Source organism: Calypte anna, chromosome 15 (assembly GCF_003957555.1).
Source record: "Calypte anna isolate BGI_N300 chromosome 15, bCalAnn1_v1.p, whole genome shotgun sequence".
NCBI classification, from domain to species: domain Eukaryota; kingdom Metazoa; phylum Chordata; class Aves; order Apodiformes; family Trochilidae; genus Calypte; species Calypte anna.
Window position 1 is genome coordinate 3,706,810 of NC_044261.1, and position 26,224 is coordinate 3,733,033.

The 26,224-nt window shown below is 39.6% G+C and overlaps 1 protein-coding gene across 2 annotated transcripts in view; it reads left to right on the forward strand.

The window, feature by feature from the left end:
* Positions 1-26,224, forward strand: part of AACS (acetoacetyl-CoA synthetase) — a 36,246-nt gene continuing 10,022 nt past the window's right edge. The window contains exons 1-11 of one of the 2 annotated variants that reach the window (XM_030460651.1): positions 1-256; positions 3,224-3,327; positions 4,879-4,999; positions 7,483-7,596; positions 13,493-13,590; positions 17,078-17,192; positions 17,701-17,782; positions 18,414-18,561; positions 22,598-22,678; positions 23,333-23,457; positions 26,072-26,136. In XM_030460651.1, the coding sequence (XP_030316511.1) occupies positions 139-256; positions 3,224-3,327; positions 4,879-4,999; positions 7,483-7,596; positions 13,493-13,590; positions 17,078-17,192; positions 17,701-17,782; positions 18,414-18,561; positions 22,598-22,678; positions 23,333-23,457; positions 26,072-26,136 (1,171 nt within the window). In that variant the 5' untranslated portion in view covers positions 1-138. The remainder of the gene's footprint in view (positions 257-3,223; positions 3,328-4,878; positions 5,000-7,482; positions 7,597-13,492; positions 13,591-17,077; positions 17,193-17,700; positions 17,783-18,413; positions 18,562-22,597; positions 22,679-23,332; positions 23,458-26,071; positions 26,137-26,224) is intronic. The other variant, XM_030460653.1, reaches the window with a different exon arrangement.

Sequence of the window (26,224 nt, forward strand, 5' to 3'; positions counted from 1 at the left end):
CGAGGTAGCTGGGCGGCCCTTATAGCGTGCGGCGGGAGGAGGCTCCCGGCAGTCCGGGCTGAGGCGCTGCGGGAGGAGGCTGAGGTGCGGGTACCCTGCGGGAGAGACGGCCGCTCGCTGTGCTCCGTTGCTGCCGCCATGTCCCGGGAGCCCGAGATCATGGAGTGTCAGGTGATGTGGGAGCCTGACACCAAGCGCAATACCCACATGGACCGGTTCCGCGCCGCCGTGGCCAGCAGCTGCGGGCTCCGTCTGGGTGAGCGCCGGACGAGGGGGAGCGGGCGGGCAGGCAGCGGCCAGGCGGGGCGGCCCCGGGGCTATGCTCTGGCTCTGTGGGGTTCTGCTCCCCTGGGACTGGCGTTATCGTGACCCTGCGGCAGGGCTGCGGGCTGTCCGGCTGCCCCTACCCCAGAGAGGGGGGGGAACGGTGCTTGCGGGGTGCCCAGAGAACCCCTCTGGGGCTTGAGGGGGCAAAGTGGTCCAGGTTGTGATGCTCTTCCCGTGCTGATGGAGAGGCCTCCGGCGCAGCATCTCGCTTAGCGTGAAGGTACAGGCTGCTGGAAATGCAAACAGCCTCAGCTGTTACTGGTGCTGCTCCTGGCTGGCAGCCCAGGCAGGGTGGGCATTGGTTTCTGCTCCGTGCTCTTGGCTGCTTCTTTGCAGAGCTGGGGTCTTGTTTGCAGGGTTTTCCTGGGATGAGGACCAGGATTTATTGCTTTAAGGGGTTGTGGGAAGGAGGAATCGCTGCCATCGTGGCTGGGAGGTTAAGGTGAGCCTTATTATGGTGCTTTAATAACGGATTTGTGCTAAGGCTGTGCTTGTAACCTCATCTTTGCCTGTGAAGTGCATATATTTGTAATTCCCAAGTAACCTGGGAGGTGAAAGTTGATGCCTAAGTTGAGTGATGGAAACTAGGGAATTTTGCTATGCATCTGCAAGCTTTTGAAGTTCAAGTTTGCTTCATCCTCATTCAGAAATAACTATATGGCTGTGCATAGGTGCTCAGTCCTTTGACTTAAAAACAACTTGTCAGCTTTGAATGTAGCCCTGCTTTGAGTAGGGGACTGAACCTCCAGAGGTCTCTTTCCACCCAATTTGTTCTCTTTTTCATTGACTGCCAACTGCAGATGGTCTCCAGGGTGCCAGGAGTCCAGAGAGTGCTTATCTCATGAACCAGATGGGCTTCATTGCATGTGAGGGTCAAGCCCTCCAGTTCTGTCCAGTTTGTCTTATTCTGTCTGTTCTCCCTAAGTATTTGGACACCAGGTTGCTTGTGTTGCTTTTCTGTAATCATCTGTGTGGTGGGGGATGGAGGGAATAGTTTTGGGAAGTGGCCTGACAAGTTTGTAAGTCCAGTGTAAATGTCTTGTGTAAGCAGAGACATTCTGGATTAGTAGAATTGTATCTGGTACCTCTAGTAGTTCATGTTTGGAAAACAATTTTGTGTCTTCATTGGGAACTTCCTACGTGGGCAAATCAGAAACTTATTTCACCCCATTTTGAAGTGGCCATCTCCAGTTAAAAGTGTATTCCTGTGCATCTATAGAAGCCTTTGATAACTTCCATTAGATGTGAACTGATGTTCACTGGTCTGTGTGCTATTCATCAGCTAGAAATGGATTATTTATGTAACATTAAGATGTGGACTGAGGAGAGCTGAGGGCCATGTAACCCTCTAAAAGGTTTGTAACCCTTAAAAAGAGGATGGCTCTGTCCAACCCTGAAGATGGAGCAATGAGGTGCAATGTTTAATTGCTGAGTAACAGGCCTGTGCCCTGAAGGACTTTCATGCTAAAGCTCATGTGGGGACAGACTGTATGGACAAGACAGAATGAAGTCTCTGTATTGTAAGAAATTGAATTAGTGGTGAGTTGCAGCTTTTTGCATAATTAAAATGCTTCAGAGCATAGTGTACACTTGGCTTGTGAAGGAGGAGATGGAAGCTTGAACTTCCCTCTGTTAAAGTCTTATCCCCACAGCAGCTGATGTGCAGTGCACACAGCAGTGAAGAGTAACTTGGGGGGAGGGTAAAGAAGGGTTATGTAGGAGGCATATTGGGGAAATATGTAGGTATTAAGAAGAGCCTTTGTCTTGCTTCTATGTTAGTGATCCCTAGGGATGGAAAAGGAGTGGAATAAGATGTAGAAGGGACTGTGGAAACCCCAGTAGTGATCAAGTGTGAGTAACAGTGTAGAAATAGTTTTGAATGTTTTTTCATCTTATGAAGCTGGAAGATGTCCTCCTGGTAGGAAGAGGATGCACAGATGACTTCAGAACCAATCAGCTGGTTAACCAAAGATAATTACTTCAAGTGGTTCAGTTGAAAGCATCAAATAGGAAACACAGTTGGCAGAGCAGGAAAGTCACTAGTGCCACTGATAATAGGTATTTTTTAATTGGAATGTTGCTTTTAAGCTGGTGGGGAGGTGATGATGAAGAATCAGCTTCAGTTATTCATACCTAAAATTGTGTTATGTGCTGAATTTCAGTATTTAGTTTGAGTTGTTTTCTTTTTTGTATGCATTCCCCTACTTCATCTGTCTTACGATCATGTAAGACTTAAACTTCTCATTTCCATGTTTTTAATGCCAGGTCATGGTTTTAATAGGTAGTTAGTAAACACCTTTTCACTTCATTCATGCTGGTGGAGTGTGAGGAGGTAAGCTCAGTCCTTATTTACTGAGAAACAGTGCATGCATCCTCTGTAAGGGTGCTGTTGATACTACAGTTAGCTAATGAGTGCATCTAATCTCAGTGTTATCCATGCTGTCTCAGAGGTATTTCATCCTATATTACAACCCTACAGTAGCTGTTTCCTGAAGACTTGTTTTCCTTTTGCTGTATGAAGGCATTGTGCTGAGGATGTGACAGTCAGCAGGAGCAGACATTGTCCTGCTGTCCTGTCTTCATTTGCACTCTTCAGGGCAGGGTGGGTGTTGCACAGAGTTATGAGAAGAGGTCCCTATCTCATCTCTTGTAGCTATTGTTGGGTGAAAGGATGCCATCTGTCCAGGTGTCCACATGGATTATTTCTGTTGGTGCTATAGTCACTTGCCTTGAACAGAGCTGATCTCTTGTGCAATCAGTTTTATCTTCTGGGTGTTTTAGCCACAAATTTTATGTTATTTATTTTTATATTTTATTATTATCTGGGATATCTTTAGTTACAGTTTGTAATTCTCTGCATAATTAATAGATGGTAATAGATCTCTATTACTTCTAGCCAACTACAATGACTTATACCAGTGGTCAGTGGAATCCTTCTCAGACTTCTGGGCAGAATTCTGGAAGTACAGTAACATCGTCTGCTCTCGCCTCTATGATGAGGTAAGTCAGTATTTACCTGTCAGATGTAACACAAAAGGGAGATAAACCAGCTTTACCTGGTTTATCAATCTTTTAACCTGTTCCTGGAGCCTTTGCAAGTGATTTGAAGGAACCATGAAGTGTATAATCCTCAGTTTCCTTGTGTGGTGCATGGTTGGGTGTTGTTGCTGATACACTTTAGGACAGTGAAATCAAAGTTCCTCTTGTCCTAAACAGTTCTGCTCTCCTGTCCTTGTAGTTGGGTGCTCTCACATAGTTTGGCAGCCCTGGCTGCTTGTGAGGAATATTACCAATATGAAGCATGAACTGGTGAACTGTGAATGTTATAACTCAGTTCTAGTTAATTGTTACAAGCAAAGAAATCTGAGTTCCCACTAAAAAATTGATTTCAACTGAGGTAGTACAACAAAGCACTTCCACATGAGCTTTAACTTCCCTTATAAAAAATTAATTTTAGGATTGCCTCCAGTAATACATACACTGCACAACAAAGTACAAAACCATCAGGTTTTCTGGAATGGGAGGTATTCAGTCTGCTATCTGGCTTTTGGAAGAGCCTTTTACTTAGTCTGGAAGAATGCTCTTTGTATAATGCTTGTGCACTCCATGAAACCTGAGGGTATAAACTAAAGCTTTCAAAAACACAACCATGAAGTAGTTTCAATCTAAAGTTTACATAATACATGTGCTGCTGGGCAGTTGGATCTCTGAGCAGTGGGGTGTTTTGAAATGAATTTAAGTAACTGTGGCAAATGTTAAGGGACTCTCCCTCTCACTTATTAAACACATAGTCTTAGCTGTGACTGGTTATTTAATATTTTGAGGCTAAATTAGTTCAAGATGGGGGGAAGTTATTTCAGCAGAATACATATATTTGTGGCTTCTTTTCATTGCACTTTTCAGTTCTTTGCATGTCCCACTCCCAGATGGTGAATTATTTAATATGGGCTTATTAGATTGTTGGACCCTCTTTAGAAAACACCAAAACAAAGATCATAGAATGAGCTCTCAGAGTTTGTAAGACATTTGTTAGTTGTAGAGGTACAGGATAAGTGTTGTAGTATTGAGGTAGCAACAGGTTCTGGATGAAGCTGATGAGTACTTCAATGTTTATTGCACCTTAATCCTAAAAAATGGAGAACTGGAATAAAAAGCTTCAAGTTCTTGGTTACATTTGACTCTACAGCTCACTTATTTAGTCAAAGGTTAATTGATTAATTGGGGTTTGCACATCTCTAGTGGTCTGCATGTAGCCACTGTGGGGAAGGTCTGAAGGGAGAACTGTCAGCAGGGAATTTTTTCCTAGGTTTTTTAAAAATTATTATTTTATTATTATTTTTATTGTAATGATGCCTATGCTTGTGATGGTTGACAAATAATTTTTCCAGGCCTGTAATTACAAGATTCAGTGTCTTGTTTGCCATTTGCAAGCTGTGAGAAAGTATTCTTACCTAATAGTGGATAAAGAGCTTGGAATCAGTTAGCTGATTGCTGTACAATGCTCTAAAAACCTGTATTACAGTTTTCTATGAATGCCTTGCTTTTTTTCAGGTGGTTGATACTTCCAAAAGTATTGCAGATGTCCCAGAGTGGTTCAAAGGCAGCCGTCTGAACTATGCAGAGAATCTCCTGAAGCACAAGGACAATGACAAGATTGCACTGTATGCAGCAAGTAAGAGAATTAATGGCTTGTTTGTTTACAGTTCACAGGACTAGGCCTTATGAAACAACTTGCTGTTTATGAAACCTTGATTATAAACTGGCTTGGGTGAGGAGAAAAGAGGAAAATCAAATCAGTAACTGCAGAACCTGTCACACAGCTCTGCAAAAAAAAACCCAGAAAGATGTGCTCTGGGAATACAGATAGCTCAGTCATTGGCAAGCACAGTTTTTCTTAGAATATGCTTAACTCTCTTAAGATAGTGGAGATTATATTGTGTTTAGCATCAGTCAGTATTTGAGCTGTTCACATTTCTCAAACACTTCCCTAATTCTTGCTTTCAGGAGGCATTTTGACACTGTCACTTGTTACTGTTCTTCCTACCTTCTTCCTTTGCCTTTTATCTTCAGAATACTAAGGACTATAGGGGGCATAGCTAGGAATTTCCTCTGGTTTTGACAATACAGAAAGGAAGGAGTTATACACATGAAGGATTTGGAGTGTCACTTCTCTGGAACACTAAAGCTCAGGTTTTTGTTTGGGTGGGGTTTTTTTGTGTTTTTTTGTTTTGTTTTTTGTTATACTCAAGAATATTCAAAACCTAGTAATTTAGGTATACTCATAATGAGAATTGAAATTTTAAGACTAAAAAAAAATGCCTTCCCTATATCTGCTGACTTTGATAACTAAAAAAAAAATTATTCTAATCTGTTAGATGGGATTAGCTTCTGTGCAGGTGTGTCAGTGTTTCCTTGGGGAGTTGTATTCTGAGCTTCCCTTTTGCTGGACCTAATCCTTATCATAAGACTGACCAAGTGGTGATGCCTCTTAGTAGCTAGGCAATAAACATTGCAACCTTGCAGCTCATCAGCAGAGAAAATTATGCAGAACTATAGATGTTAAAAATCTAAATGTTAAAAGCTAAGTATGCAACTTGAGAAGAAGTGGAGTTAAATACTTAGAGTTCAATTGTTGGAAGATGCACTATCAGCTTAGTGAATTATTTGGTTTGATGTGTGATTACATTGTTCCTGTAGATCTTGTTTCTTGTTAGGAAGCCATGGGGTGTACTAGGGACTCACTGCTTTGTGTTGCATAATCACAGGTGATGGTACCAAAAGGAGCAAAATTATTTTCCAGTTGAATGCTGTACCAGTGTTGGAGTGAACACATTTACTTCTCTGCAGTGAGCAGGCTTCCACCTGCTTTTCTTTTCATGACCTTCTGCTGTATTTAATCTTCTTAAGATCTCAAGTCAGAGCATTTTTTGTTAACCCCTCACTGGTAGGTCAGAATGGTGTTTAGGGAACCTGTGTCAGGTTTGTGCAGTCATCAGGCATCATTCTGTGAGAGCACAGGAATGGAAATGTCACTTTCCTGAACAGTTTCACTTGTCACTGGCTCACACTCTGAAAGTCTTTCTTGGCTTTTTTTTTTTGTTTTTAATCCTGGAGCAAGGTCAGAGTCCTGTTTTTCTGTTTTTCTATGGGAACACAGAATCTGTTAGCAGACCCTGCTCAGGTTGAGCTACATGTTACACTGACATTAGAGATATTTCTCCTGCTCTTTTGGTCCATGTAGGTCCAAATTTACTGGGGTGTAAGTCTAAGAAGCCAAAAGAATCCTGTTCCCTACTTACAGAAATCAGACTGATAGCAGTTGTTCTGCAATGACCTGCTGTACCAGGGCATGCAGTACATTTCAGTTGCAACATCCTTGGCATATGTGTGTTTGTAGGAAGTGCTAGATCCTAGAACCAGGAGAGGCCAAATGGTTTTAAGGAGTCACATTGAGAAAGTACAAGAAGGGACCTTTAGGATGGCAAACTTTGCCTTTCATAACATTTAGACTTGTTCATTTTGCTTCACGAGTGATTTATTAACTGCTTATGTAACAGCTGACATTCAGTACCAAAATTAAAACACCCTGCAGATCTTTTCCTTTTCAGAGCTGAATGGAGCCCAGTTTAGTTTATTTGCCTTGTGGTGTGTTGGCAAACATGGATGTTTATAAGCATATTGAAAGTCAGAACTTAGTAACTATATGTACATAATTTTTAGTCAATGTTGACTCACTGTAAGAAAACCTAAAGTTGGCACCTTGCTGCTGCTTCTTAGACCTAATGAGAGAACTGTGCAACAAGAGAAAATGAGGTTGCTCTTTCCATTTTAGAGAAGCCTTGGTGGGTGCAATCCATTTATCATGAATGCTCTTTGAGAACACATCTTTTGCCAGTGTATAGTTTTTATTTCCACAGATGTATGTTCTTGTCTTTGAAAATGTCCTGATGCCTACTGAATGAATATTACTAATTAATATTTGATTCCCATTACATAGAAAAGCTTGGTACAGTATAAGAGGAACTTGGAAAGCAAAAAGTGTAACTCTTCTAAAATTGTGGGGGTTTTTTACCCCAGAATTAGTTCTTTGTACTAGATTCTACTTCTGTTGCAATGCATAACCCCTGACTGTTTGTTTTAATCTCCTTTCCCTAGAGGAAGGCAAAGAAGAAATTGTGAAAGTAACTTTTGAAGAATTGAGACAAGCTGTAGCTTTGTATGCTGCAGCCATGAGGAAGATGGGAGTAAAAATAGGAGACAGAGTTGTGGGTGAGTAACTTTTGAAAGGACAAGAGGTGAAATTTTCTTGAAATGTGCAAGTGAGTGGTCAGGGTTATAGAAACAAATCTATAGAATACTATTTCTCTGAAAATTTCCAAAGAAAAGGCTCTTATGCTGCTATATTTATATTTGTATGAAGAGAAGGAACCTGGATTTAGCTTGCAAGTTCTCTAGCACTGGAGGGGGAAGGAAAATACCTCATTCAAAGCTTTGCTAAGGTCTGCTTCCAAAGCACGCCATGAAAGCAGAGGTGGTGAGGACTTTGCATGTAGCTGAGCTTTGTCTCCAGGTCTGGCAGAGTCACTTGGGGACAGGCTTGGAAATGAGCACCCCAGGCTGGTGGTTCTGGTGCCAGCTGGCAATTACTGCCCCTACAGCCCCAGGTGATGCAGAGCACTGGGAGCTGCAGTTCTTGAGGGATGGATTTCTCCTGCCTTCTGCCACCAGTGCACTTGGGAGTAATTCCTTCCAGAGTGGTGGTAAAGAACAGCTGGTGAGTGATTTTCCAAGTCATCCCAATGCAGAGCTTAATAGTTAGAGCCCTGTGATCCTTTCAGCAACTTGCACATATTTCCAGTGTACTATTTCCTGTCACAACTCTGTCATGTAGATTTTCCTATACAAACAGTGTTTTTTTTTACCTTGGAAGCAGCTTGTACAGTGTACAGCCCAGGCACAGAAAGGAGTTGCTGGCCTTAGTCTATTGATTTCTAAATTGCTGGGTTTGATTTTCCAGTTGAGCTTCTTGTCTGTGCAGAGCACACAAAGTAACACAAGCTTTTTAGTTTTGTCAGCCTGTGCAAGCCCAGACTCTCATACTGAACCTCCTTCATTCCTACCTGGTAGTTCTGCTGATGTGTGTATTCCTCTTACAACTGGAACCATATGTTCTTTGAGAAGTATTTGGCCATTATCCTAAGTATGAGTAAACTTTTGCATGATGCAAACCCAAAGTGATGAAACCTTGTTTTTTTTCCTTCATGTTACAAACCAGAATGTGAACCTGTGTCTAACAGAAGGCAGCATTTCCAAGTTTCTGTTGAAAATGCATCTTTAGTGTTAGGGCTTCCTATCACATCCAGGGTGGGATTTTAACTGTGCACTTCAATGTCCTATTCTTGGGACAAAAAATGTACAGGTTGACTCCAGTGGAAAGCCTGGAAGGATTTTTGTGATTTCAGGAGGCACAAATTGCAGTCACTGGTTATTTGTTGATGTCACTGTTATTTAACAAATTAAACAGAAACATAAAGGGGGGAAAATACATTGATATTGCAATGAAAAACTTATTTAGATCCCAGCTGCCAAAATGTCTGGAGTTAAGCTCCCATGGTTTGAATGAGCTGCAGCTTTATTTTTTTTTTCTTGCCCTTTTTGTGCATTTTTTGAGTAAAAGTTTCCTGTCTGGCACAGCAGAGACTTTTCTGCCCAGATGCTGCAGGTACCTGGTATCTGTGTTGAGGCCCCTTGGGCACTTCAATAGCTGAACATCTTCATGAGCAGTTACAGCTTGTTTGTGGAAGCAGAACTGTGCCTGTAACAGAAAAGATGAATGAATCTAGGCAACCACTTTGTTTCTTTAAAATCAAGGTCCATTTTTGAGCTTAGGTAAAGTTTTTAAAATTACTCAAAGCCTTAATGTGCTTTTTTTGCTTCTGGGCTATTGCTCATACCCTACTTTTTTTCCCCCCTGCATTTCTTACCCTGTCTCTTTTCCTTGTTATCTTTAGTCAGAGGAACCTGGATCAGCTCCCATTTCCTCTTCTCTCCTTTTCCCTGATGCCCCCAATCCTGGACTTCTGTCAGACTTTGCTTTGGGCAGCAGCCCACAGCAAGGGAGAGCTTCCCTGTGGAAGAAATACCACAGGATTTTTAACAGCAATCCAGCTATTTAGATATATATATATATATATATATATATTAAATTGGGTGTCAGCTTCTTTCATGTTTCCCTCCTATGCCAGAGGAGATTGGCAGCCCCTGGAAAAGCTGAAATGTAACATCGGAGTTTGAGTTCTCCAAATCCCCAGTTAAAGTAGGGGAGAGGTGTTGGGTGGAAAAACTTGAGTCTTATACCCACTTGTGGTACCAAATATCAGGCTTTTCAAAGCTTGCCAAAAATCTGAGACCTAATTTGTTCCAAAATTTACAGCAGATGGCAGAAGGAAGGGTGGTGTTGTTTTTTTTTTTCCATGTAGCTTATAGCAGTAGTACAGGACATACTTTTACTGCTTCTGAAACATCAGCTTTTAAATAAAGGCAGATATTTTATTACTGATAGGTGCCTAACAGTCAGCCTGCCAGGTACTGATGCTCTTTGTTGCCACTTTTTCTTGAAAGCACATAAAATCCTGAGCTGTTATAACTATGCACAAGACCCTTAACATTATTTTCTTATGATTTTCAATGTGCTGCTTTATGGCCTCTCAGACAAGACCACCTTAAGTTTTCATTATACTTAATATATCCTATGCTTTGTTCAAGACAATTTATGGTTACATCATGACAGTAATAGTATGTTCAAGTTTGAGGTGGGTGGACAAGCTGCAGTGTCAGCACTTTTTCAGCTTGATTTCCTCCTCCTCTTGGCTTCACATCACTAAGGGAATAGCACTTAATAGTAAACATATTCAAGGCAGATGTGTGTTGAAATGTGTGTCTTCTTCTGAAGATGTCTTGCAATACTGTCACTGATAGTTGAACACTTGGATACTACACCTAAAGCAAGCTACACAGGTGCACATGTGAAGTGGTCTCCCACTAACCATTGGTTTGGCAACAACCAGGGACTGCAGGAGGAACAGAATTAAACAGGGAGTATCTGTGGCTTTTTATCTCTGGTTAGGTTATTTCTATTATCCCTGTAGCTTTGCTCTCTTCCAAGTCAGCAGTTAAAAACAAACTAATCTTCCCCCTGTGTTCACACACAAAATCCTCAACAAAACATCAATGAGTTACATTGTTTAAAGCTGTTTTTTTATCTATAGTAACTGTATTAGCCTTAGTTGCTTACGTGGGTTTTAAAGCTAGCTTTGTAAGGAGATTAGCATGTTACTAATAGTCTCAGGCCAGTGATGGTAGGGAAGATGACCACTTTAAAGTCCTAGAGAGTAGGAAATGCTATATCAACAAGAGAAACTGGAAGTTTGAGTTGTTTCTTCTGTTTTAGAGCTGGTGATCAACAGTATAAGCCATTAAAAGTTTATTTCAGTTGCAGCTCCCCACTTTCTTTTCTCCTGATGCATTTCTGATGCAGGGTCCTAGTGTGGTGGTTTTGGTGTTTTGTTTTTTTTTTGTTCATATGGCTATAAATGTTTGAATGCCTCTGTTTCTTAGTACACAATTATTCTGCTACATGGAGACAAGTGCTTGCAAGAAATCTGTTCTCACAACTGTGAGAAATGAGACTTCTGATGTAGTTTCCAGCATAATACCAGAAACTTTTGGATTACATTTCCCACCTATTCTGCTGGTTAAAGTACTGCAGTTTAAATTAACAAATCTAAGTTTAATCTCAGTCTATGTTAGATGAAATTAATAGCAACTGACAGGAAATGCTGTCCTGACCAGATGAGGCTGTAAGTGCCTCTTAAAAAAAATAATCCATACAGTGTTTAAGATGTCACTTCTCCTGAGTGATAAATCTGCTCAGAGATTTGTCACAGGTTTTATTTTTAAGTAAACCTTTTATTTCTTTGTCCTTATGGTTTTTTTTTTCATAGTTATGTGTTAGAAGTGCTGCTAGGACCCCTGGTATGTCATAGTCTGAATTCCTAGTTACTGGGTTCTGAGCTCTTGTATTTTGAGCATTCTATTCAAGTGTTTTCTAGTTCACCCAAAGAAGTTATAAAAATCATCTTCTTTCTAGAAAGAGCAGGTAATTCCTACCTTTGTTACCAGCTTCAAGAAAAGGAACAAGTTAAAGATACAGAGAGAGCAGTAATTGGTTGCAGAATCTCTGTGAGAGAGGGAGAAAATTTTTATTTCTTAGAATGTGGTTTTAATCTGAAAGGCTGACTGAAGAAGTAGTTTATCATTTAGAGTTGGGAGCTGTGAAGAGAGTTGCTGTTACATTGCTGTGTTTGGAGCATCTCTTTCCAGACTGGCACCACCTTTTTATTCATAATACCTGGTGCTGGAGATTAGGACAAATACATGAAAATCCTGGTGAGCAAGCAGGCTGGCTGCCTGCAGTGATGGGGTAATGATACAGAAATGCAGAATAAGTTGCCTTGCATGTTCCATACCTTTTGGCAGTTTTGGCTGAAATCCTCAATTCAACCACGACCTCAAAGCCAACTGACAAATTAAGGTAATGACTTAATTGTCTGGCTCACAATAAGAAGCAGAGATTTGTGTTCTTGCCTTCAGGGCTTTTGTAGGAGTTGTGAAAGTAAGAGCTTGCTTATAATAGAACTGTTTGTAAGCTACAGCAAGGTAATAACTGTTCCAAAGCATGAGGAGAGATCTTCCAGTTTTCATTGCACTCTGTCCCCCTGATAGTCTCATCCAGGAATTGCTCAGTGGAAATACTTGGCATCAATTAAAGAATAACAGCTTCCATCACACAAAATGACATTTTAGTCTCTTTTGGTTTTCATATTTCAATTTTCAAATTAATTTTTTGGGGAGGAAGATTTCTCTTAAAAGAAGAATCACCGAACTTTTGGGATGGATCTTTTCAAGCTGTGTGGACAGACTGGTAAAAATAAATCTCATTACCTTCCTACTTGATAAAGTTAATGTAACAGAAATTGATATTAAGATCTGTTATCATTCTTCCTGTCCTGAAAAGTACATCCATAAATATCTATCCTTGAAAAGTGCCTCATCCTAGTGAGGGTTTTGCTGTCAGGTAGGAACTTGTGGAACATATGCAACTTGCATTAAAGTCCAAGATCTGTCACTGCTCACCACTTACGTTAAACGTGTTGGAGAGTATTCTTACTGCCCTTTAAGTTTGCTTTCCAATACTGAATTCTAATTAGATGTCCAAGCACAGCAATTAGCCCAGTCACATGCCTTTTAAGTACATGAACATCTTCTTGGTTGCTTCAGATGGTCTGAAACTTCAGATCTTTGATTTACTTTAGTGTAGTTTGTGACTTTAGTTGCATATTTTCATTTGTATGTTGGATTCTGACCAGTTGAGAATGAGTCTCAGCCAGCAGGCACCTTCTGGAGAGCTGCTCACTGAAAGCTTAACTTTCTTGACATTTTTGTCTTCTGTAGACCTTGATAAACTCAACTTAAATCTTGAAACCTTGCTGCAATCTCATGAGAGAAACCTGAAGAGCTACATTTGCAGGGGGAATGTTCCAGGGCTTGTTGCACTGTATTATTCCCTTATCAGTTGTAACACTGGTTTTGCTTCTTTGTGTTTAAGGTTCTGGCAGTGTCTACCAGACAAGATTTAGCTTTGTTGAGCTGAATCTCTGCTTTTGAACTGAGTGTTTATAATCTTTCCTTCCAGATACTTGTTCCTTTTCCAGTGAGGTTTCTTCTTGGTTGTTCCCTGCATGGCTCTGCATTCTCAGTCTTTATGTGCCCTATTCAGTCCACAAACTTTACTCTCTTCCAGTTCTTTTGTGTGTGCTGTTATCCTGAAAAACCTCAGGAAAATTAAGCAGGAATATTTTTAAATTGGAAAAAAACCTTGTAGGTATAAAAATTGATATTATTTTTATAAATGGAATTATTTCTTGTGTTACTGTTCCATCTTTAAAGACAAACACTGATTTTTGTGAGAAACTTTGAAGGATGCTTCAGTCTAGCATTTTTCATTTCTTCACTTGGCTTAAACTGGCTGTTGTACACATGATATTTACTATAAGATGAGGGTTTTTTATTTTCTTCCATATCTAACTCTTCCATTCTGCCATAGGTTACTTACCAAACAGCATTCACGCGGTGGAAGCGATGCTGGCTGCTGCAAGTATTGGTGCTATCTGGAGTTCAACATCACCAGACTTTGGCATTAACGTGAGTAGCTGTATTGTGTGCTGAAGAAAAGCTACTGCTGTGTTTCAGACAGCTGTGAGGGTGACAAATTCAAGCGGCAGATTGATTCTGTTCACTTTACTCTTACTGCCACCTCCTGGCACAACCAAGTACAACCAGATTTTTCTTGTAGCAACCAGGAATGGAATGGAACCCTGTGATTTCAGTTGCCCTTAGTGACTTTCAGCATAGTAATTTGAGTATCTTTAGCTAAACTCCCTGTTGGGATGTTTTCAGATGGAATCCATAGTCTGAGCTTCTATTAATTAAGTGAGCAAGCAATGCAATAATGTTGTCTGGGGCTTGGTCCTTCCTTCCCAAATCTTTTGCCAGGCTACTTAGTTAGGCAAACACTCCAGTTTCTGTTGCAGCAATCTGTTCCCATGTGGCTGGACTGAACAACACCTCAGTTGGTCTTTTCCAGAAGGCTTTATATTTGTCAGCAAGCTGAAGAAATTTGTGCTAATACCACTAACCATTTTAACTCTTTAGTGTAGGAATAAATGCTTTGTGTAAAATATGGTAAAAAATATAATTGCATCCAAACAGATCTTATTGTGCCCTTAAAGCTTTGGAATATATTCTGATTTCTTTGGGAAGTCTTTAGCATACATCATAAACAGCAACAGATACAACTCACTTGGAGTGCTGATGATTTCTCTTAGACAAGAGTTTGCATGAAAGTATTTGGAGAATGTACTGCTAGTGTATTGCAGAACACAGAAAATACTGAGGTTTTTGCAATATATACCCACAAAATCTCAGTGTTTAACCCCAGTAATGGGACTGTGATCTGGGGATTAGCACTAGGGGGCAGCAGCGTTCCACTTACCTACACTTGAGGTTGTAACATAGGGGAAAAATGATTAAAAAAAATCATTACAGCATGTAATGATCAATCTGTTCTACAAATATTGTCTGCTTGCTCAGAAAATGACAGTATGGAGTATTTTTGCAATGTGATTTGATCTTTTATCTGGAGAAAGATTGTTCATTTTGCTTGTATTACAGAGGGCTGGTATATTTTCTGTCCATGCTCCTGTGCTGTTATTTTCAGTGTCCAGCTTTATTTAGTTTTTGTGATAGTTTTTTAATGAAACTTAGCCTTGGAGCAGCAGTGCCATCAATGTAATTGATTATCCTCTGGCTTGGCAGCATGAGTTGGCATGAATTCAAGCACTAAAATCTTGAAGGAAAGCAGCAGAGGTCCTGAGGGATATTGACTTCCACACTCAGGGAAAAAATATTCCTCCTTCTGTGCAGTTGTATTAGTCCTGTTAACATAAATGAGGGTTTTGTTTGTGTTTGTGGAAGTAGTGTAGGGTTTTCAACACTTCAAATCCAATTGTATATATGTGTTTTGTGAAGCTTGGAAATGTCACTCCTCAGAACTGCCCACACAGTGCAGCCTCTGAATGCCACACATCCAAAGACTTTGATGGTTCTCTGACAGCAGATTTCCTGAATGCTTGCAATCTCCCTCCCACACACAATGCCACTCTTGGCAGCATTTGCTTCATTTCTCTAGTCCCTGTTACCCATTTCTGTATATTAATAGGAAGGTGATCTTGTGGCCTGTGCATAAGAAATTCTTGGCTATGCAACTTTACAAGAGGACTCTGCTCTTAGAACCATGCAGGAAACCTTTGAGCCCTGCCAGCCTCAGTGCAAACTCCGTTCCTGGGGTCCTGCACCATTTTCAGTAGTGGATTTGAGGCTCACAGAATAAAACCAGCCATAGCTGATATACCTGAGCTTTTCTTGAAACCAATTCCTTGCTGAGCCATCTGGTTGGATTAAAGTTCCAGTGTAGCAATTACATGTTCCATCTGTTTGTGTTGCCTTGGTATCATACCAGGCTGCCCTGTGGGATTTATCCTGCCAGTGCTAATGAATCCAACTGGGTGTGTTTAGCAGGATTAGTAAGACCCTGAGAACTGTTGTCATCTCTGTTTCTGATTCACACTTCAGCTTTGATTCTTCAGTTAGAGTAGCCTCAGTCTTCTCCCTGAGCTTTGTTTTTAGACATCAGGCAGTGTGGAAAGGGGGAGTGTGTGGTCTGTGCTCAGCATGAATGCATATATACACACACACACACAACTTGGCTGCCTGGTCTGGTGCTTTGAAAATGGTACCAAGAAGTAGGTAGAGTAACATACCTAAGAGAATAGGAAATTCAATTTTGTACTCTTAGAGAAAAACTTTAATGTGTCAATTAAATCTACATTTCTAAGTTTGTTAGTTAATGCCTTAGGGGCTTCTTAAGCTCCTTCTGCTCCTGAAGCATTTTTGTGATTCTTGCTTCCAACTAATTGACATAGTTAGATGACAGAGCATTATCACCATTTTTTAAGATATAAGCAAGGCAAAGAAAATGTATTTTAGGGTGGTAGGAGAGAAAGCTGTTAAGTTTTGGATTTGCAGAGACAGTTGCATATTTATAGTTAATCATATCCCTGTACCTAACCTGTTGTGTTCAGTCAGCTTTCCTACAAAGTCAAGGTTGTCTGGACAGGAACTCTGTACTTTTCCAGTAGCCTCTCTTGAACCCTGACCATCTTATCTTGGAAAGGAACATTTTAATAGAGATTAGTTGGTTGTGATGCTTTTGTTTGTCTTCTAGTCATAATTTGTTTCATTTTGCCTGCAAAGCAGGAGACAGAATAATAAAGAATGCTGTGAAGAATAAACACATGATTTTAGTCTGATTTCTTACTACGTGATTTAGGAGACTGTTCTTGAGCAAGTAGCTGACAATTTTATAGTATTGCATTATCTTGTACTTCTTAATGTTTAAAGTAATGTAGCTAGAGAGGGATGAACATTACTGTGTGCTGAGAGCTTTTACTAAAAGATTTGCTTCTGGCTGTTGAATATAAAAACATCCATTCCTGGTAGGTGGCTGGATGCAGTGTACCTGGAAAAAAAAATGCCAGAAGGCTTTTTCTTTCTACTATGATGACAGCCATAGAAAATTCCTTGAAATAATGTAAGCTGGAGGAGACTCCTAAAAATTTAGCATTTGAATATGAGAAATGCATCTTCTGTTAAAGCAGCCTGGGGGGCAGTTTACAAAGACATCCAAGCCCCTTGCCTGCAGGTGCAGACAGGAATTTGGGCCTGCAAGTAAATCCAGGGCCAAACTCTTGCTCACATCAGTTATCCTCTTTAGATGAGTTTTCAAGTGTGATTCTCAATGGGAATTTTTAACTGCTTGGATAGTTTTGTGAACTTTATCCTTGAGTGAATGTTCTGCAACTTGTTATGATTTTGTTATTGGTTCATATACTTGTGAATCATTAAATAAAGGGTTACAAACCTGTTGCACTGCGAAGATCTTGGGTGAGTGGAAGACAAGCAGGAAGTCTGCTAGCAGTTCTCCTCTATTCCTTATTCTAGTCCTTATTTTTTGCTTGATTTTACTACTGTAACATTTAATAATGTTTTTTAAACTTGTTTTTTTCCCTAGGGTGTACTGGACAGATTTTCCCAAATTCAACCAAAGCTCATCTTCTCTGTTGAAGCTGTTATATACAATGGCAAAGAACATAACCACCTGGAAAAGCTCCATAGTGTGGTGAAAGGTATTTCACTGCATGTCAGCTACTCTTAGTTACTGTAGCTCAAAGCCTGCACTGCCTCAAAAAGTGATGGTTTGTTGCTTTCCTTCCTCTTTACAGTATCTCTGTGGCCACTTAGAATTTCAGAAATAATTTGAGTAAAATCTAACCAGTCTTTTGTGTAATTCTAGCAGGTTTTTGCTAGCTTAGCTTAAACACATCATAAATTAGTAGCATAAGTGGGGGAACAGGGACTGATGATACCAGTTTTTTAAGCCCAAGTGAAGTGCTGCTGAAGACAAATGAAGAGCTATTGCAGTGCTAGAGCTTGCAGACTTACACATGTATTTTTTAAAAGGATGGCAATTTTGAGGAGATCCTAGGTTACAGTTTCTGGGGTTTTAATATTAATATCTAATACTACATGTATCAGATTTATGTTACTTAGTTCATTACACTTGTAAGATGCAATCATATGAAAAATCTTTGGTTTATATAACTGAATGTAAGATTTTTTCCTTCTTTGCTCTAGGGCTTCCAGATATTAAAAAAGTTGTGGTGATTCCATATGTCTCCTCAAGAGAAACCATAGATATTTCTAAGATTCCAAACAGGTAAGGGGAAGCTTTTGAGCTGTGACCATCCTAATTAGGTAGAAGATATCTATTGAAATTGCCTGACCTCTTGACCTTACAAAAGTTAAGATTTAGCTAGATTTCTTATGTGGGTCCAGCTTTGTACTGAAAACTGAGGTAGTTTGTTGCTGCAGATGTTTTGCTTTGACAAAACCAGTGTTGGTTTTACTAAACTAAAGTTGAAGAAAAAAAATATAGCAGGGAGAAGAAAGTGGCTTCCAGAAATGAAAGATTAATAATTGAAGTGACATTTTTAGAGAAATGTCACTTCAAATGACAAATGTTTGGCTTATTTACTGCTCTGGATTACATAAGTTAGATGCCTTTTGGAAGTGGTCAACTTCCATACTTCATGTTGAGAGTCAGATTGTTCTAGTATGGTTTGAGCTGTTGACTGGCAATGATCATAGGTGCAGATTAATTAGCTTATTTTTGTTGTTTCTTTTCTGTATCACACCTTTTAAAATTTCAAAACAAGGAAACAGAACAATTAGCAATTCAAAGACTAGCAAGCCTAAAAAGGAGCTGTTAGATGTGAAGGTTTTTGTATGGGCTGGGGTAATGCTTAAAAAAATAAATTGAAATACTCCTTCATTCTTCTCTTACACAGTGTCTTTTTAGAAGACTTCCTTGCTACTGGGAAAGGAGACCAGGCCCCTCAGCTGGAGTTTGAACAGCTGCCTTTCAGTCATCCTCTCTTCATTATGTATTCATCAGGCACCACAGGGGCACCAAAATGCATGGTTCATTCAGCAGGGGTATGTTTTCTCTCCTGAAGCTGCACTATCCATATTTAACTACCTAGGTCACATTGTTTTTCTTTAACAGGATCATGTCATAATGTACTTGAAGGAAGAATTGATTGCTTTTCAGTAACTTGCAATGAAACTTTTTCTATTTCTAAGTGACTGGTTGAAAGAGTATGCATTAATATGGATGTAATGGGTTAGAGACTGGTGTGGGGACCTCTTGGAGATTTCAGCTATTTCTTGAGAGCAAGGTTGTCACAAAATCACTATCAGAACTGGCCCAACTGATGCTTGAAGAAAGGCCAAAGAACTTGAATTGGGTGCTTGGAGCTGCTGTTTGGAGACTGTCAAGTTGAGACCCATAGGGAGCTTGCAGTTTTAATTATCTAGATTTTGACCTTAAGCTTTACTCACTTTATCAATTTAGAGCATGTCATCCTCATCAATCTTATTTTTTTTTTAAGGAAGGAAGCCAGAAGGTTGGCTGTCAGTTTAGGTGGGTGTAGGTTTTGCTTTGTATGGAAGCTTTGCTTTAGGCAGTGCCTTTTTGTGAGTGAAGGTATAGATGATGCTACTGCTAAAATTGCTTGTGCTCACATAATTTCTGTCTACTCTTCATGATCTAAAAGTTGTTTTAGGCAAAGTTCAGGAAGTGGCTCCCCAGTCAGACTCAGTGCTAGAACTTTAACTCTACTATTAGTATAGCCCTAAACAAAAGGCACAGCTTTGTCTTAAGGCAGGCAGAATGTTTTGTCTAGAATGTTTCTCCCAACTTGTATAAATGAGACTGCCCAGCTGTTAGGCAGAGCCCACTGTTTCTCTTTGCTCTGTTTCTCTTTGCCCACTGTTTCTACTTGCTGTAGAGCTGTGTGGGCAGCCTGAGGGCAGGATCACTTTGATGTTTTGCCCATGGTGTGTACATTGTTGCCTCTCTTTGGTGGAAAGGACCAGAGGGTTTGCCCACAGGCAAATCCCATGCATCCTGTGAACACTGCTTTATGTGTCATCAATAGGGGATCATACCAGGCAGCATATGACATCAAATTATTTGGGACACAAATCTTGTTGAGAAAGAAAGGAGTATTCTGTGAAATTAGACAGCAGTTTTGCAGCCTTGCTGGCTTTTAAACTGGTTAAGGATTTGCAGAAGTGAATCAGTAAAAATAGAGGAGGTGTTTTCTTCAGCAATGACCAGGAAACAGTAGAGAGATCAGAAACACACATGTAGATCATAAAATTAGTACAATTATCTGTAGTCCTTTCTCTTCCTGTGTTACCTGTATGCCTGCTTAGCTTGATCTCATACCTCTGCTCTCAATCTGAATCAGTTTTTCAGTTCATGGAGTTACCTTAGAGTTTAGGTAGAGACTACTACCTAGTAGGAGAGGAGAGAATGGTGATGGTTTGAAGGTGGTAAGTTATTTATGATGATTCTGTGTTCCCACTGAGCAGCTCTGTAATGCCTGTATTGGAGGGTGACTTTTTTCCTTATATCCTGGTGCTAACAACTCTGGCCTTGGCCTTGAAGCAAATGGTTGCATCAGAGGCTTCCTTGGTTTGCATGCATTTTGTGTGTCAGTTTGAACAGAGCCTACAATAAAATCCATGCAAATAAATTCTTAGATGTTTTCTGCACGCTTCATTGGGTTCCTCTGTTTCTTCTTGGCTTAATCTTGTTTCCACTGTAATTAACAGGAGGATTCTCTCTTTTTTTTTTCTTTTAACAAAAGCAGAATTAGTTCATGGTCTCTGTCTTATTTTCTAGCCTCAGATGAATTGGTAGTAATAGTTAAAAATGCAAGAAGAAATGACATTTGAGTAGAGACATCTTGATTATTGCTTATTTGCAGTGAGCTTCAGTGCTGCTTTGTTACTGTACTGATCTTAGAGATGCCAATAGGCAGCTTGCTTGAAGTGCACAGCTCAGCTTATCTAATTCTTCAGTATGCTTCAGGTCTGCTTCAGGTCTGTTTTTCTCCAAATACTGTTTTCTTGACACACAGGGAAATAATTTATGTAAATAATGAAAATTAAGCCCAGTGTTGGGAGATGGTTTAAAAAGTAGTGCCTCACAGGGCGTAAGATTTTTCTGGTCTTAGAAGTGAAGCTCTATAGTAATGAACCATTGGGTGTGCTACAGAAATCTTTCTAATTCTTGAAAAACATTAATGAAGATTTCTGAACTCCTAAAAGTGTTGTTCTTGCCCCACCCAGACAGGCTCCTTTTCAGATACTCCTGTCTAAAGAGTTGTTTTATAAAGTCCTGATCAGCTCGTTTCTCTCCATCTTAAAGACTTGTAAGACCTGGGTTTAAATAGCTCCTCTGTTACAGACTTCTCTTGTAACTGTAGGCAATTCCTCTGAGGATTTTTCATGCTCTGACTCTTTCTGAACACCACAGGAACACTGGTTGGAGAGCAGGGCCAGCAGCCATGAGGAGCTCTTGCTCTCAGCTCAGGTCCCTCAGGTGCTGATGATGTGGCTCAGGAGCAGCAGTGCCTACTGATTTTATTTATTTTTTTTTTGGCACTCCAGGTGCTCAGAACTTTATTGGCTGTATATTAAGCTCAGTGAAGACAGGCAGGCCAGTAAGCTTTTATCAGCTGCCTCATCTGTCAGGAAAGGCAAAAAAACCACTTAGGATTTATTGTGTGGGTCATACAATTCCTATAAATAAACTTGAGAGAGCATCTTGGGCTGTAAGCATTTTACAACAGCTATGCTTTCCACCACCATGCCTTTGTTTCCAGACTGAGTTATCTGACTTTGCAGGGGAATAGTTCATAGCTTTTATCTAAAGTCACTGCTAAAATCTTCCTTTTGGTTGCAAAGCTGTGAAATAGCCAACTTCTAAATTTAATTTCACTACTATATGTGGCTCTTTGAGATTCTCCAGAGGTATCGTGCTTACTTTCGTAAATAGAATAATTGACACCTGCAATTCTATTGGCAACTTAATTGTTGGACACAAGTGTTTCTAAAAATCGACATTTTTTATCTTTAAATGCAGCTGTTGGTAGCTGTAGCTAGGTGGCAGCATTGGGACACCATCGTGTCTTCAGACATCAGCAGGTGAATTCAGACCTGGTTCCTTCGACTTGCAAAGAAAAAAGATTTACTCCTTTATTTTTATTCAATGTCTTCTGCCTTTTCTCCCGAAGCATGTGCTAATTATATGACTCTACTTTTTCATTTCAAATATTTATCTGTAATCTGTTTTCTTCCAGCATAAATCTGGTTTCATGCTTATGAGACTTAAGAATTCTCTTAACTCTATTTTCTATTTACAAACTCATCTTTATAATAAAATCAACCACATTAATTTGTCACTGCAGCGAAGTGATTTACTGAAGTAGTTTGTAAATATATTTATCCTAAGTTATGCTCTCCTAAGTGATGCTTAGATGGTACTTCAAAAAGGTACTTCAGCATTTCCAACAAAGGAGAAAAGGAAGTAATATATTTGAATACATTATTTTTCATATTGATTCTCTGAGCAGTGAACTTCTTTACACTGCTAGCCATTTCAGTGTCTTCAAGAGATGTCCATAGTTAGCTCTTTTGTTTTAGATCTTAATAGATAGTTTGAATAAATAGTGTTAATGTTTAACAGCTGCTGCAGCTGATAGCAGCTCCCAGTTGCTTCAATATATTGAAAATGAAACTCTCTGTCAAAGGACTTATCTTAAAATCTAAATGATAAAAGCATGCTGTTAAAATTATAGCCTGCATGGAGTACTGCAAGTCTGACCAGAGTAGGAGGTGAAGGATGTTACGTATTCCATGGATTACAAGTGAGGTGGAGTGGGATTTGCTGAGGTCTAGTGTGAGGTTGAAAGGTTGTGTGAGGAAAATGGAGAATGCAATTGCTGCTGCTGTAGGTAGGTTTTGGGATTTGCATCAGCTGTGGTGAAAGGAAATGCCTGAAATCCTGGAGTGCATCCTGTGAAGAACTAGCAGCACTGGGTTTTGTGAAGCCTTCATGTGCTGTCAGAGTTCTGCTTTTCATTTATGTGAACTTATTTTTCTTGTACTGTTTTTGCAGGGTACACTAATACAGCACCTGAAGGAACACATTCTTCATGGCAACATGACCAGCAATGACATTATTATGTACTATACAACAGTAAGTGTGGCTTATTAAGACATTTTAAAAACAATTTTTTCTTCTGAAGATCTACAAATACATTTTTATGTGGCTTTAGTTGTTCTGCAACAGCTGGAATAATAAAAAGCATCAGAGGCATTTCTGATGGGAGGTTAAACTCAAGTTAAAAATTTCTAATCTAATTAATGGGGAAAATGCATTGATTTTTACACTCTCTTAAGTTCATTGATCTGCCTCCTCAATATCACCTGCAAAATGTGCTGCACCTTCCTGAATTGTGGAAGGCTTGGTGGGCAGAAGAGAAGCTGCACTGCTCTACAGTAAAGGAAAACTTTAAGGATTCAGTTATGTGGCTTTTTTTCTGATGCTGTATAAAGAAAATGATTAGGTATTTGTAAGAATACAGATCAGATGAAGATCTAAAATAGCTGATCCAGTCTTGGGACAGGTAAGAAGATAAACTGTGCTTCAGCCTTATTTTCTGATATTCCTTACTTTCTGATTCCTAAATAATACAATTAGATGTACAAATCAGGGCATAAACTCAGGTGTTGGTTTAACAGTTTCTTAAAGCAGGAAAACTTCTGTCAAAAGCTACACCTGTCCACCAGTTTCTAGTTGCCTGTAGCTGTCAAAGATTAGAAACTAATGTAGGTATTTTCTCTTTTCCAGACTGGTTGGATGATGTGGAATTGGTTAGTGACTGCACTTGCTACAGGAGCTTCAGTGGTCCTGTATGATGGATCTCCTCTAGTTCCATCTCCAAATGTGCTCTGGGACTTGACTGACAGACTTGGGTACGTTGACAACATTAAGTGGAAGGACAATGGTTTTAGTTCTTGTTATGATGCCTGCATAAAAGCAACCTCATTAAAAGTGTTATTACCTTGATCAGAAACTACTAGATAGCATGACTTTTTTTTTTATCTTTTTGCTTAGCCTTGGGTAGAAGTAATTTTTAAAATTTTGTACCAAAATGTTGTTTGAGAGAGAGTGCAGAAGAGACAAAGAGCTGGTTGTTTTAAATTTGAGTCAAGTATTTGGATTCTGGGCAAACAAAGACTTTTGGTTCAATAATCAGTTTTCAAGAGCAGCCTTTTCAAAGTGCAGAAATTGGAAGCAATCTGAAGAACAATTGCTGAGCACACTCAGAACATAGAAAACAAGAGTCTTTTATTTCAAGCAGCTTAGCATAAGACTCAATATATCACTTTGACTTAGACATAAATTGACTGGAAAGACTTGGCAGGGTTGCTTATATTTTAATATTTTGCTTTTTAACATATAATACCTAATTCTTGCTGTTAAGCTCTTTAATTGTTGTGCTCAGTTCTTTGTGTCTTAAAATGCTCACAGTGCCCTCTCTGGAAGCCTAGAGAAATGATAGGTACTGGATGAACAGCTGTAAAATCCTGTGCAGGTATTAACTTTGTACACTGAAACTTGGTTTATTTTTTTGGTAAGTTTGTTTTACCAAATGGATGTAAGGAGTAGATCTGAGTTTTTTACTGATAAAATGGGTGTAAATTTTAATTGAAAATAATTCATTTGTGGTGGAAAGTGGATGCCAAAAGATGTACTTTCTGACTCTTGATAATTAATAATTGAAACATCACTGTCTTTTATGACATGTAATATTTAAAGACTGACATTTTGTCTCTGGCTGTTATGATTTGAAGGTTAATGCCTAGTCAGAATGCTTCCAACACAAAACCCAATACAAACCAAAACCATAAACTTAAGATACCTCCTACCTCCCCCCAAAAAAAAAACCCAGGAGAACAACAGGCAAAAATTTAGAATTGAAGTAACACAGCTTATTTTTAAGTGTTGTTTCTACATGCCAAAAGTAAGTGAAGATAACTGAAATGTGTCTGCATGTCTCACTTCTATAATCTGGTGCTAAAAGTGGTGGCCATCTGTGTGGTACTTCATAATGCAGTCTGTTCCCAACTCACTCATATGTTACATATTTAAAAAAAAATAAGGCTTCAACATGTTAAGACTACCTTACAGCTCTGAAGATGCCCCATGCTTGCCCTTCAGGTAGCATATTCTTAGTAGTATCATTAAGATATCTTGTTCTGCATTATAAGAATTACTTCAATGGACATCAGTTCCAGCTCTGAACTGTCTTTAGTCATCATCCACCAATTATATAACATTTGGGGGGAAATAATAGGAGACCAGGCTCTACCTGTGCTATAGAGCAAGTGACAAAGAGCTTAAAGAAAGAAGGATTATGTATTCTACCTGAAGAATATGCAGTAATTTGAAGCATGAAAGTAAGATATTACAGAAGGGTAAAAATAGTTGACAGGATTGTGGTGCATGGCAACTGAGGGAGCTGTCTACTTCTGTGGGCTCTCATGGAGCTGTTCCCATGTACCTGATAAATTGCTCTGTGCACCTATGTCCAACTGGCCTCTCCCTGCCCAAGAGGTGGAAGCCTCTCTGGAGCTGTCATCCATTCACCTAAATGGCAAAGGAAGACTTTGATAGACCTGAAATTTTCTGATCTGGGCCTGAAACTATATTGTCTCAAGAGCTCTTCTACCTTCCAGCTTGCCTGCAGAATAAAAGCAAATACAGCACCACCTTAGTTCAGGTTCTGCTGATGAATGTGTTGCCTGTGATCTGTACACTCAGACTGTAGCCCTTGTCCTTATCTGTCCCTATGCGCTTTCTTGAGTGAGTTTATTGCTGTAATATAAAATAAATTAGCAGAAGGCAGGGAAAAGGATTTGCTGAAAGTCAGCAGAAACATTAAAGTAGCACTTCCACTGATGGAGTGGGGAAAGGGGTACAGCCTTCATTTCAAGTTTTAATTATGTTGTATTGGAGAGCTCTAAATACACTTTTTCCAAGAGCAGGATTCAGTTACTCAGCTAGGCCAAGTTTCCTGTTCAGGTAGGCACCTGCAACTCTGAGGCAGGTATCTAAATGGCTTCTGTGTTCAGAGTGAAGTATTCTTTGTTAAACTGTGGCCTGAAATGGCAAATTTGTATATGTAGGAGTGTAACAAGGGAGCAGTTCTGTATTAACAGCTCAGTGGCAATTATGGCCCATTAATGAAGTAAATGTTATAACATCTTGTGCTGTCTTTGGAGTGCTCTGCAGTTAGGCATTTCTGTAAATGAAAGTGAACGTTTTCCACGAGGTGGGAAAGCTTTGTTTAATATTTAAACATATAATTAAAAGTTTCAAAGCTGCAGAAGTGACATGTGATCTGAATAATTTTGATTGCTCCAGAGGATGTGCCTTGCACTTAGAAAGCTTTCTGAGACTGTATTGCTTGACTAATCAATGTACAGAGTGCCTACAGCTTCTGTTTGCTGCAGTGAGAATTGCAGGCCTTTAGAATTTTAGCATATTTAAGTATGCAAAACATTTAAACTTTTTTCCCTCTAGGATCACCATCCTTGGAACGGGTGCCAAGTGGCTGGCTGTGCTACAAGAGAAAAATTTAAAACCATGTAAGCTTCAAAAAGCTCTTGAATCCTTCCTGTCTTCCCTCCTGCCTTTCCTCTCCAGGTTCTGGCATTTCATCTTGTCACAAAACCC